We start from the raw sequence: 13793 nt of genomic DNA on the forward strand, positions 1-13793 counted from the left end.
AAATTTCAAATTTTTTATAGATCTCTGCTAAATTATTCGTTAATATTTCGTTAATATTTCATATTTTCTAAAATATTTTTCAGTAAGAAATCGTGATGTTAAGTAGTACAAAAAATTAATTATAATTTATCTAGGATTTATTAAAGAATTTTTTCGATAGTTTTGTTTTGATACTTTGACAAAATTAGAATTGAATTTTATTTATCACAAATACATTGAGTATACTCTTTTAAATAAATTAATATTAAATATATATCTTGACAATTGAGTCAACTCTTGTGCGAATTAGATTTCTATTATAACTTAATTGCAATTAATTAATTTAAATTTTGATTAAGTTATAACAAAAATCTATAATTTATAATAGAATTATTTTGCTTTACAAAATGAAATATTTTACAAAAGATAATGACTTATATTGGCATTACATAACATTAACATTTAAATAAAACTAATAAAATAATTTTTTCTTTGTTACAGTGGACTTTTGTTCCTGATAGTAGCTTCGGAAGGCGCACAAACCGAAGATTCTTCTTTTCATCCTGAAAAGAATGAGATTTACGAGGCATACAGTAATATTACGCTTAGCTATGATAATCATGAAAGTTTTGAGTCATCCATATTGGATATCAAAACTCGAACTACAATGACATTCAAGACTAATGAGAATGATCAATATCATCAGGTAAGATGATTATACAATTTAATTCTTCTTGTAACAAAAGGAAAATATATCTATTTATATGAAAAATGTACAATAAATAATATGTATATTATTGTCAAATGATAATATATAATGATAGAGTATGTACATGCATAATCTATTTTATATATTTCACATTATATTACAGAAAAAAGCTACTACAGTCTCTGCTAGCATTAAGAAAGTCATCAACGACAATGCACAGGTGGGAAAGGATATGGATATTTTAGCAGAGAGTCTTACACAGCAGCCTAATCTCTCCCAAGAGTGAGTTTCCATATAAATCATTATTTTATTTTATCTTAATATAAATTATAGCACTTTAAAAAATAACATATGTAGGAATATGCACATATGAACTGTAGCAACTGATTAATGTTGTATAAGATTATATTATTTTTATTTTTTGATAAAAAATTGATTTAAATTGCTAATACATACAATAATAAATTATACATTTATTACATTGTTTTATATATGCGCATGGTATCTTTTTTTCTATTGCTTCAAAGTATGTTTGACTGTAGATTTATTTTGCGCGATAAATATGATTACTATTGCAAGGTAACGGATTAAATATCTTTGAAAATATTAAAATATACTTGTTAAAAGAAACTTCTGCATCATTTTATTTATTATTGATGCGTTGAAAGATTATTCTCTCGATAGTTGATATATATTTACTATGAAAAATTTAAGTCACTTGAAATCGTAATAGAAATGCAGGGACGATTAAAAAATACACATATCTTGAAAAAAATTGGCATCAGGTTAAACAGAAATTGAAAAACAGTGTTTTATATCAAAAATATATATACATCACACGATATTGGAATGAGGTTGCAATTATTTGGGAAGCTCAGCGGTCTTTTTATAAAAGCTTGTTGATGTTTACATGATAATATAAATCATATAACTGCTATTCGTAATTGTCTTGCAAAATCTGGCAAGATACGATATAATACGAAACTTGTTAATTAATAGCAGGCATGTGTAAATGGTTGAATATCTGATTTGGACGCGATAACATACAATGGATATGCGCCAGACTGGCGACAAGAATGACGCAAAATGTTAATCATAGATTATCGCGACAGGTTTCTGACCTGTATTATCATTACATTATGTATACATTTGTTTTTTATTTGACATTGCTATAAGATCATTAAGATCGTTAAAAAAATGGTATAAATATATTATAATATAATATATATTATAGAGTATAATAATAATGCCGTAGAAGATTATTAAACAAAATTATTTTTCAAACAAGTTAAGGACCTAGTTAAACTGTATATATCATCAGAATTTTATAATTTTTTTTTTTTCCATTATAATTTTTACAAATCTTACGAACATTTATTTATATGTCAGTCATGATATTTCAGAAAAACAAGTGTTTGTAATTTTGGTTTGACGAATTCGCATTATATCGAGTAACACTGTTTATGTGTTTGTTTCGATATGATATCACGAACACAGAAATTGATTCGAGTATAATACAACAACAATATAAACTTGTTTATTCTATGATTATATTATTATTGTCCTCGAGAAATGCTATCATAACACAATATGCAAACGTTTTCTATGCATATTAACTGCTTCTATCATTTTTTACCATGTGACCTTTGGTTGTCGTATCTTTTTATCATATTCTTGCTGCACGTATTATACAGCGAATATTTGGCGTCGCTATTTCTTGTTTAATACTTATTATTCTGTGGTTTTTTTTTTATTATTATCATGGAGTTTGTTATAGCAAGAATTAAACAAGAAATAGTAGCGACGCCAAATATTCGCTGCATAATACGTATAGCAAGAAAATGATAAAAAAATATGACAACAAAAGGTCACATAGCAAAAAATGATAGAAGTCGTTAATATGTACAAAAAATATTCGCATATTGTGGTGGTGCGTTGATTGATTCTCCAGGATAATAATAATAAAATAAACCCCAGTTTATATTTTTTATTATTATATTGAACGTTAATGAAAATCTCGTTAAAAAGAATATATATTTGATTTATATACATTCTATTTTTGTTGTAAATTTTAACACAATTAAAATTGTAATTCACGGTTATTTTTCTTAAACGCGTTTGGTATGATAATAAACTATTTAATTTTAAATAACTATTCAGTCTTTTGTACAAAAATTTGCAATTATAAAACAAAAAGTAAATTTTGTACATATATAAATTTTTAATATTATTTAATATTTCACATGAATACACACATATACATATTTTCTTAAGTATTTTTTAAAATTTTATTTCCAACAAGTGTGATAGCAATTTATTTATTTCATCATGCTATATTTCAAATCAATATCTTACAGATTGAGAAGTTACTTTTTCACAGGGTATAATATATCTCGTAATATTCACAAATAGTAATTATATAAATAATAGAGAACGATAGATGTGAACTATTAATTAATTTTATATTGGGCAATCAAGTAATATGTGAAATTACGCGCGCGCGTGTGTGTGTGTGTGTGTAAATTTAGATTTCTAAAAGAGAAATGCTTAGTTTAGTTGTATGTTGTATGTCTACTAATTTTTTTATTAGCAGAGATAATAGAAGTTCTAAATCTAAAATTATACAAAATGTTGACTATCTTATACTTATCTGTTTCTTTATTTTATTTTACGAGAAGTTTTAATAATTCTTTTATTATTCTATATAAAGTATATATAATCTTAACGCACAAAAGGATCCGTATATATATATATATATATATATATATATATATATATATATATATATATATATATATGCGGATCCTTTCATTAAAATTATGTGTGTGTATTCAGTTTTATCATTTCTTTTGGTCATTGTGATACTTTGTATCTTGTTAGACATGCTTTTGTACTAACGAGGCAATACGAGCTGCATTACATCGTAACCTGAGCTTTTAGGTGAAGGTGTATGTCTAGAATATTTTCCTGCGTCTTGTTTTGTACTTGTGTAATTTGCCTTTTTACATAAAATCACGCATTAGTTTGCAAAAAAGCTTTTTACATAAAGCTACGCATTATAATAAAAATCTATTGGATTATAATAGTGGAAACGTATATATATATAACAAATATATACTTTGACACATTCTTCTATATTATTAAACAAGAAAATATTAATAAATTTATTTGTATTTTATCACAAAAGTACAAAGAGATAAATATTTTTGTATTTCCTTACAATTTTAGTTTACCTTTTATGTATTATAATCTTCTTAAATACATAAATTTCTACAAAATATCCATATATGGGATATATATCCTAATTATATATATAAAATACGTAAAATAATGAAATATTTCTATATTATTCTATATTAGAATTATTTGGAATACACATATTTTACATTATTTCGAGCTTTTAATTGCTTGAATGCTCATTTTCTCTTAACAGACACCGTTATCACTGGCGCCTGTGATATGGAAATCTCGTCACGACGACTTGATTTATTGCATAACAATTTGTCTGCTGACAAATTGCTTCGTACCGATTGCATTGTTGTGAGCATTTACATCAAGACGATCCATATCAAGTTATCACGACTGTTGTTATTATAGTTCTGTGCATACGCCTATACATTGTAAAAAGCGCGGTTTCTTTTGACTCATCATTAATCGTACAGACAATGCTCTATTACCGATGCATTTTGTCACGCACCATTGCATTTATTTGGCAATAGCTTTACACCGAATCTTTACATATCTGAAAAAATATATTAGTTATGTCAGTAATATTACAAAGAGAGTCTAAGAATTATTTTTATCTTCAAGCAACAACGTCGCACGAAGATTTTACACATAAAATAAAATTTATTATTTTTTTAATGATGTTTTTATTACGAACAATACAGTAATTTTTTTTTCGCGTTAGCAAAGCAAGTTATTTATATAATAGCATCGTAACGTAAGATATAATAATATATCATTTTTGCTATCATATTCATATGGTAATCTCAAAGATTAAATAAATTTTATTATGAATCTTTTTAGATTTTTTTGCACGCAAATAAGATTTACATAATAATAGTAACGTAATTTCCAATAATTACACTTTGCGAGTATAAAATTTCTGAAGTGCCATGAATGCATATATGCAATCAATTAAAAAACTGCGTTGATTAATTGTGTTTATTATATTTACCAAATTTCTATAGAATCGAAATTTATTAATTATAATTGTGATAATACAACAACTTTATGAAGAGTGTAAAACCTTGCATGAATAATTTTATAAAGTTATTTCCAAAAAAATTGTCCTTTTTTTTGTTATAGGAATATTTGCATCTATATACGATATTTGCATGTGTTTAATAAAAGAATATTTTAATAGATAATATTTAGTAGCAGTTTGTATTACATTCAAATTGTGAACTTATACATTTAAAAAAATGTTATATAACTAACGCATTAAATAATGAAAACATATTAGATAAATCGAAATATATGTAGGATATATATAACTTATAGGATATAACAATTCCAAATAATTTTTGCTCGCTACGCGTTAAAATAAATTAATTGTACACTTGAAATAAAATAGATTATCTGTGTGTGTGTGTGTGTGATAAATTAATCGGTATAAGAATGACGGCGATATTTATATGCAATAAAATTTCGATTATAATCAAAGATTTCTGTTCGTTTAAATTTAGAAAATATTGCGAAATACAAAGAACTGCTTTAATGCGCGAAGGTTAATAAACGTCGTGATTTCATGCGTTGTCACGTCCGTCATTTTGCACGCCTACTTTCGCAAGTTCAAAAATTTGAAAATGTTGGGTGCAGTTCACTGAATTCCTTAACATCTCTAATCAACCTACACTCTTAATCGAGCACCTGGTATTGGTTCTGAATTAACATTTTCGCATCTCACTTCTCATTCATTATCTGTGATCACTATTGTCTAACTGGTTTGGAATATAATAGCAGCGATGTGATTTTAAGACATCCGATATAAATCGTACTTATATATACGGATATTGTATTAAAATGCGTGTATTTATATAATATACGTACGTGTTTATATATATACATACGTACATATGTATGTATAACGGTAGGGCTTCGTTCTCGACCTAGACGTTAAAATCTATATACACAGCTTTTCGCTTAATCATCGCCAAAAGGCTTCCCGATGCTATTTTCATATGTCCACGGATCGATATTTATCTCAAAGCTATACCACGATGTAAATAAAGAATACTCTTTATAAAGAACAAAAGGAACTTTAATAATAATAAAGCAGAACTCAATAAACATAGAATACAGAATAGATAATAACGGTGATCTTAATAACGAATATGTCCGAACGGAACATAGATATACCATATTATATATAATATAAATAATCGAAATAAAATCACCGTATTGATTTACATAGCATGCTCATTGGTCCAGATGGTCTTATGCTATGCATATGCAGCTATGCCAATTTGTGTGCGAGGGCCTTGAGGCACGCATGTGATAAATAAGTGATTTAAATTTTTAAGTATTATAACGAATTCGATAGCTCGTATATATTAGAAGTAGATTGATTTTAGAGATACCGAGGCGAAAGATGCGCAGTCATAAAGCACTTATTTCGTTTTTTATCGAGGAAATCTATTGAGCACGAAGGATGATGTTGCATGGGGGATACTTTTGGCGAACGTCCAACTCAACCATGTAACCGATCCCGATCGGGCGGAGTTTCATGCAAATTCTCTTGCTGTCGGGTTGCTTCCTCGTCCACTTTGAGAAAAGCTCGTGCATTCATTACTTGCGTGTCACTGGAGCCACGAAAATGTCGTTTGCCGGAAGCAACCTGCACGGGAATCATTTTATGTGTGTGTGCATGTGCTCTTACAGAATGCTGCAATTGCAGCTGCATCCGCATCCACGCATCCACTCTTCACGAATTGTCTTATCGATAAAAATGTAGAACTTTGTGACTATAAAATAGTTTAATGCGTGCTAAAATATAAGATACTAAGAATGCTATAATTGAACAAATTTAATATATCGTAACAAAAGGCAAATATATGTTTTAACAAAAGCTTTTATAAAACTTAGATTATGTGTGTGTGTGTTTTATTTTATTTATGTTTTTTATCCTTTGAACGACAAATGAGGAAAGTTTTCTGTTTTATACGAAAACTAAATAACTCGTATGTTTATAAATGCTGTGTGACTGTACTACAGTTGCAGTTATTGCAATACTATATGTATGTTTGGCATTCTTTTTCCCGCATGAGTTGCATCATCTGCATGCGTACAAAAAAAATAAATACACATATTTAACACATATAAAACATGATAAGATATTCTAATTTCATACATATATTTTGCAATGCACCTGAATACACAATAATAACAGTACACGATAATAGCTTATGATCACATATTTCTCAAAAATTTCTCTTTATTTGTACGAGAATCAGAAAGAATTTTATATATATTTCATTTTGTACATATATATATATATATATATATTGTTTTTGCATTCTATATTTGGTATAATTTTTATCAATGTTTTTATGTTTAATCCTTAAGTAATTTAATTCTTAAGTTATTAGTTACATCGCAAAGTTTATTTCGTAGGAGTTTATTATTTTCTCCAAAAATGCAACTGTGTGCGCTTGAAATTTTATATCGATCGTGCGACTTTTTTTCGCGGTATATTACAGTAGTTATTTATTTTTAGCGGAGATATTTGAAAAAATGTTTTGCACTGAAGAGATTAATTTTCTTAAAATTTAACGTAAAAAAGGGCTACCTTTGCGGGTCAATATCGATATCATAGTTATGGGTTTTTTATATTACTGCGTGTATCAGAAAACGAGTAAAACGTAACATTTCCATTACCGGTATAGATAAGTATTTTCGCGACGAAAGAGGCACGATAAACTTGAAAAATTATTATTGAAAGTACGTGAAAAGAGAGCTTTTCTGTCTTCCTTGGTCTCCGTTTAAATTTCAAGATGTACAGATCGATAAATCACTGCGTTTTCTAGCTACAACGACCCCAACGAAAGGTCTTTAATTCTATTGTACGTGGAGCATTGTGTGAAATTTATCTTCGATCGCTTTACGCATCTTTCTTTATCCAGATAAATTTTGACATCTCGAGCACATGCATCTTTTAGAGTTACGTACTCCAAGAATTTACGGATTATACTAATTTTGCTACAGAATTTTTAATCTATGAATAATTTCTACAGATAATATAAAAAGTAGGATGTTATATTATATAGATTATATTTGAAATTGTTGTGCGCAATAAAAAAATTAAACGAAGTGTTCTAGAAATGTGTGATTAGTGAATAATTTTGAATATTCATGTCAATAATTTCGCTACTTTAATTATTGTTATATTTAGTGTCACAATTACTGTTACATCTTGTCATATTGTTTCGAGATCTACCAGATTATTTACATACGATATTTTGTATTAGTTAATCTTTTCGGATGGGTTTTTCTTCATTTTAGAGACAGTATGAAAATTTAATGTAATGTAATTTAATTTAATTTAAAGACCATTTTTTTTCTCTCTTATAGTTTTTTATTTTATCACATATTGAATATCTTTACAACTAAGCTTTGAAATAAAAAAATTTTAGGTCAGAGAGAGAGATATCCTGATAAATGTTTCGAAAAGAGATTACTTATCACGAGGATTCTCTCATGCATCGCGATCCGGAAAATGCAAAACCTTAAAAATTTACGAATACCTTTTATTCGAAGCGCACGAGCCACTCTTTTACATGCGCGCGTGAATACTTTATAGGGCATCAAAAGTACCGCAGCGCACTTGGTTGCAAATCGTTGAAATCGTATGAGGTAAGTGGGTCCCCTTCCAGGCGAGTGAGCCAAGAGGGGACTTCTGGAGAAAAAGGGCGGATTAGAAAGGATGCGAAGGAGGAAAGTCACGGTTCTCGGGCGACGTGACATGAGGGGGAACACGAAAGAAAGGAAGGGTGCTAGAGAGGAAGTGGGCGATGGTGCGGAAGGGTCGCGTCGCGACGTCGTACGAGGGCGAACGGGCGGACCATCAGTTCGCGTTCGAGCGGCCGCTGATATGGGTGGTATGGATGGATGATCGGTCGATCGGACCGCATTATTTCATCATCCTCCGCGATTTCGCGGTCTCGCGATAGAAATCGTGTTAAAGAGACGCGTGTCCGAAGTGATCGAAAGGAGGAGAGTGCGGTATGTGCGTGCGTGCGTGACATGATGTGCGAAGTTGCCGGTCGACCAACAGGATGATCACTGGTGCAATATACGCGGAATGTGGCTAAAGACTCGAATGCATCGATCAATATTTATTGTAATGCCGATCTTTTTCGTACATACATGTTATATTGATAATCTGTGATATCGATTGTGTAAAATTAATTTTGTATTAAGCTCATATATAATTTTGAATGTGAAAGAGAAGATTGATTAGTTAACAGAGTCTTTATACATAAATACAGCGGCTAGATCTACACCATCATGTTATATTAATATTTATCGGTAAAATATGACAAGTAATGAGTATCTTCCAAATATTTAACGATATTAAAAATCTTTGTTAATATTATGGGGGGAAGAGAGAATATGATTAATAAATATTGATCATTTGAGGGTTTCTTAAAGGGTGAGTGTGTGTAACTAATCTGTTAATGTGTACATTTATTAGATACAATTGAGATATTTTGAAAGTCTTTAGAAATATGTATAGTTTACTGAATATTGTGATTAATTCTTATTATGAAAAAAGTAAGGAAGTATTTCGCAAATTTATCTTCGATTTTATATGGCCTGTATATAATGATGTTTAGAATGATTTCATGCATTTAAAATTGTTCTTGTTAAACTTGCATGTTGATATATGACATGTTTCCGTGATCGTGGTTTCTTTGCAGTGTTTTATAATCTTGGCCGCGTTTAAATACAATATATTTATGTTCCCATAATATGTGCATTCATGATATCTAATCGTTTTTATTGTGATTGTGAGATTGTGAAAAATCGCGATTGTGTATGTGTTATTTTTTCTCTTTTCTTATATTTCATCTATTTGAAAATAAAATTTCCTTTTCTAAATTACACACACACAGAGATTATTAAAATTTATCGAAAATGTAGAATGATTTATCATTATAAAAAAGTATTTTAATTCAAAAATTTTTAATAAAAAATAATAAATGATCTTACTTCACGTTGGATTATTTAAAGAGAATACAAACCATCGATCATTTATTACTGATAAACGTTTGAAAATTAAAAGTTTTTGGCGAATGATACTTTCTTTTTTAAATATATATACGAATAACACGAACTATATATTGTATATGATTTTTCACCTAAAATTGTCCTATTTCAACAGAATTCTTATTTGTAATTCAAACCAATATTGATTTGCTGCTAACTTTTTCTCACGAAGAAAATAATTCCAAATTTGTCAAAGAATTTATTCTTTAGCGATTTGAGCTGTTTTCTTTAAATTTGCTAAAATTATTACGGCTACAGTATAAACGAAATTATGCTAATGATCATGTGTAATTTAAATTGTAAACAGTTTAGATTAACTGAGAGAACATTATTTAGTAATTATGCTCTCTTTCAATATTAGTAGAGACAGAGAGAAAATTCAAATTAGCAAGATCAATTAGAAATTACATTAATGCTATTAAACGTAGCATTCATAGAAATAACATAGGAATAACTATAGAAATATCACATAACATTGCGATATTTATGTCATTTTCTAAAAAACAAAATCATGCCCAACGATGCTTTGCACGTGCCAAGTGTGCCTTTGTTTTTCTGGTACATAATTATTTTGAAATTAATCAGACAATTATACTATGATCTTTCATGCAATTTAAGATTCTTTCCGATCAATTCTTGGGATATTGAATTTTCGTCGATCTATATATATTCTATTAGAAATTAAAGATAAAATTACGTAAAACTATCTTATAGGTTTACATAGGAGCAAAATACTCATATATTTTAAACTTAATGCGTTGCAGATTATAAACAATGATTTCGTTAAACTCTATTTTATTTCGCTGCCACATATATGACATGCATAAAATGTTACACATATGTTCGCAATGTCACGCTATTTAATTTTAGAATCTTTTTTGCAATTCATTTTAAGCCATTCAATGAACTTTTATTAATTTTGATTTATTACATATAATTTAAATACGAATAACGAGGAGCTAAAAAAATTCAGCAATTTAAACGAATAATTGCGATGGAAGACGAATAAACAAAAGAGCAATTGAACAATAAAATAACAAAATTTATTTCATTGAAAATTTATTTGAATAGCTATATCCATGATGAATATACATGTATTTGCGTTAACAGTGTACTGAATAATTTTTATATGTATGAATACGATGTAACAAAATTACAAATACTAGTATCCATAAACGAATATATCACGCGATGCTTTAATAAGTTTAATATAATATAGGATAATATATGTAACATATTCTAGATGGAATTTATGTGCTGAAATTTTTTTTATACATTAAATAAAATAAAGAAAAACATTTATAAATTTATAGATTCAAAAACATACGGTTGAATTAGATCGTTCTTTACATTGCATAATTTATTTTACACACACACATGATTCAAACAGAACATTCTCTTATCTGAATTTCTATTTTATTGATTTACAGGATAGAGAATGGATATGTTGTCTCATCGAAATAAAATATACTCTCGATTCACGAAACTCCTTCGAAATTATGCTTCTGGCTGTGTGTGTAATTTCAATCGGACATTAATCGCCGTTATTTCGGCCCGGCAAAGTTAAGTCTAGTTTCTGCAAACAGCTATTCGCTCTCCTTGACAAACCGACACGCTCGTCCCGATATAAAACATTTGGCGGCTCGAAAGCGTTACTGTATACCATTTTAATTGCATTTTAATCCGCGCTACCCAGCGTGTTGGACATTTCATGTTTCTGACGACTAATTACCAGCGCGAGCATAACAGCATGAATGCATCTAAGGCGCTCATCTAATTACAACGGTCGGTCATATGCATATATGTATACATATATGAAGCAATACAGCACTTATTAAGAATGGATTAAAAAAAAGCTTTTTTGTTTATAAAATAGGTTATTTGAAATTATTTATCGTAGAGATATTATGCACTGACTGTGCACTCGTATTAAAGTTTGTTATCAATCAACTTATTTAATTCTTTTTATTTTACATTTACATATTATTTTAGAAAACACTATTTTATCTTCTTAAATACTTAAATTAATAAAGATTATGAATATATTTATATAATAATCCAGATTCTCTGAATGATCAGTCATATTTATTAGTAAAGTACGTATCTATAGCGAATACTAGGGCAGCTAGGATTGCGAAAGAACCGGCTGCAACTATTTGGTCACTATACTCCTCCACATACGCGTGAATCAGATTAGTCAAGAAATTGTCCCAGCTGCGAATTAGAATGAGGCCAGCGGTGCAACACAGAATCGCTCCCATTGCCGTAAAAATGAGAGCCTGCAAAATCAAAGAATAATATTTGCTATTTCGCTATGTCAAAAAGAAAAAATATATCCATTTTTCATAATTCAGTATGCATTGTTATAGCTACTTGCGCACCTTGAAATTCATCAGATCAGATAGGAATACAATGAAACTTAGTAGAAAGATAAGAAATTAGATTTTCAAAATGGAATTTTTTTTTCCAACAGATTAGAGAGAGGATATAGCGAAATAAATCTCAAAATTTAAAACAATGGAATTTTTTAGACAGCACGACGTCATCCTAGACCGAATCGAATTTAAATAATTCGAATATACATATAAAAAGTAGACGATCCAAGAAATTGAAGCAGCGACGACAGAATTCTGTTTCATGCGTTTTAATATTCTGCTAAATCGAAGAGGAAGCAAATCAATTCTTGGATTCTCGATATATAATTCAAAGTTTTTCGCACAGAAACAGAACACGATTTGTATCGAGAAAAAAAATGTTAATTCTTTTCAACAGTCTTTATTTTCGAACAAAAACATTTTTTTTTATTAATAATTTATGTTATAGATTGCATTTATCATCGAATGAATTGTTTTCACTTGTGTAAATGATAGTAGCAATATTTCATATTTTAACTTACTGTTTTTTTCGGCAATCGTTCGCCTAATAAATGGCTCATGATAAGAATTGCATTTATAAGAACATAACCGCATACTGCCACATGGAATATCGCTATATGGTGTATATCACCTGGCCGTATTTGATTCTGTTGAAATGGTTCTGCCACCAATCCCGATGCAATAACGCAGAAAATCTATAACATTTAATATGTGATTGTCCTTAAAAAGTATTTTTGTTATATAAATTATTTTTAGAACCTGACAATTTAAAATTTTTTAAAAATATTTTTAAAAAATAATGATAATTTATATATATATATATATATATATATATAGTAAAATGATTATATGATTTATGGTTACTTTTGCGGAATTTTGAAGTTTACATTATTGCCAAAATATGAAGAAAGATATTTAAATACGAAAAAGATCGTTTAAATTCTGTTTCTATCGGAAGATTAAGAAGATTATATTTCCATCGCGTGTAAGATATCGTTATTTAAGATCGCAATAATATATATTTTCACCAGTTCGATAATTTTGCAGAAAAACGGTGCTTCTTTAAGATATCCCTTCAATCTCGTCGAGAGGTTGGATGCAGTGATCTCCTCAGCCATTTTTGAATCACTTTTTGTGTTATGTTACACTTTTTTAATTTAGTAGACACACTCACACTTTATAATTACTGGGAAGAAATATTCATCGACATACATTCGAAATATGACGATGACTGTTTCCAGCTACGCTGAAACGTTCCACCCAACTGTTGACCTGTCAGTAGCCAGTAGTCATACTGGCTAACATTAAATCGACTAAGTCCCCACTTCCTCGCTACTTAAATGCATTTAATGCGTTATTCTAACAGTTCTTGGTACTCAATCTTGGCGGAGGGTCTGAGATGATCTGTATTCCACATCTCTCTCTTTCTCTCTCTGAAGATGGACTTTATCGTTGCA

The 13793-nt window shown here is 28.9% G+C and overlaps 2 protein-coding genes across 2 annotated transcripts in view; one reads left to right on the forward strand and one right to left on the reverse strand.

Moving 5' to 3' along the window:
* Positions 1-13793, forward strand: part of LOC138940781 (SUN domain-containing ossification factor) — a 36208-nt gene that overhangs the window by 692 nt on the left and 21723 nt on the right. The window contains exons 2-3 of the mRNA XM_070309994.1: positions 481-685; positions 852-970. Coding sequence (XP_070166095.1) covers positions 481-685; positions 852-970 — 324 coding nt within the window. The remainder of the gene's footprint in view (positions 1-480; positions 686-851; positions 971-13793) is intronic.
* Positions 11121-13628, reverse strand: LOC138940566 (uncharacterized). Its single transcript, XM_070309554.1, has 3 exons — positions 13365-13628; positions 12858-13031; positions 11121-12240 (listed from the first exon to the last, which is right to left on the reverse strand). The coding sequence occupies exons 1-3, from the start codon at positions 13452-13454 to the stop codon at positions 12037-12039; spliced, it is 468 nt and encodes a 155-aa protein (XP_070165655.1). The 5' UTR covers positions 13455-13628; the 3' UTR covers positions 11121-12036.

The sequence above is a fragment of the Polyergus mexicanus genome, unplaced genomic scaffold (assembly GCF_030449975.1).
Source record: "Polyergus mexicanus isolate NDT 795.1 unplaced genomic scaffold, iyPolMexi1.0 SCAF_17, whole genome shotgun sequence".
Lineage (NCBI taxonomy): Eukaryota > Metazoa > Arthropoda > Insecta > Hymenoptera > Formicidae > Polyergus > Polyergus mexicanus.

Bases quoted from the DNA above. Each gene is read 5' to 3' on its own strand.
- LOC138940566 (XM_070309554.1), bottom strand. From the start codon at position 13,454: ATGGCTGAGGAGATCACTGCATCCAACCTCTCGACGAGATTGAAGGGA. The intron at 13,032-13,364 runs GTGAAAATATAT...TAAATGTTATAG, and splicing joins TCTGCAAAATTATCGAACTG to ATTTTCTGCGTTATTGCATC. The intron at 12,241-12,857 runs GTAAGTTAAAAT...TTGATTTTGCAG, and splicing joins AACGATTGCCGAAAAAAACA to GCTCTCATTTTTACGGCAAT.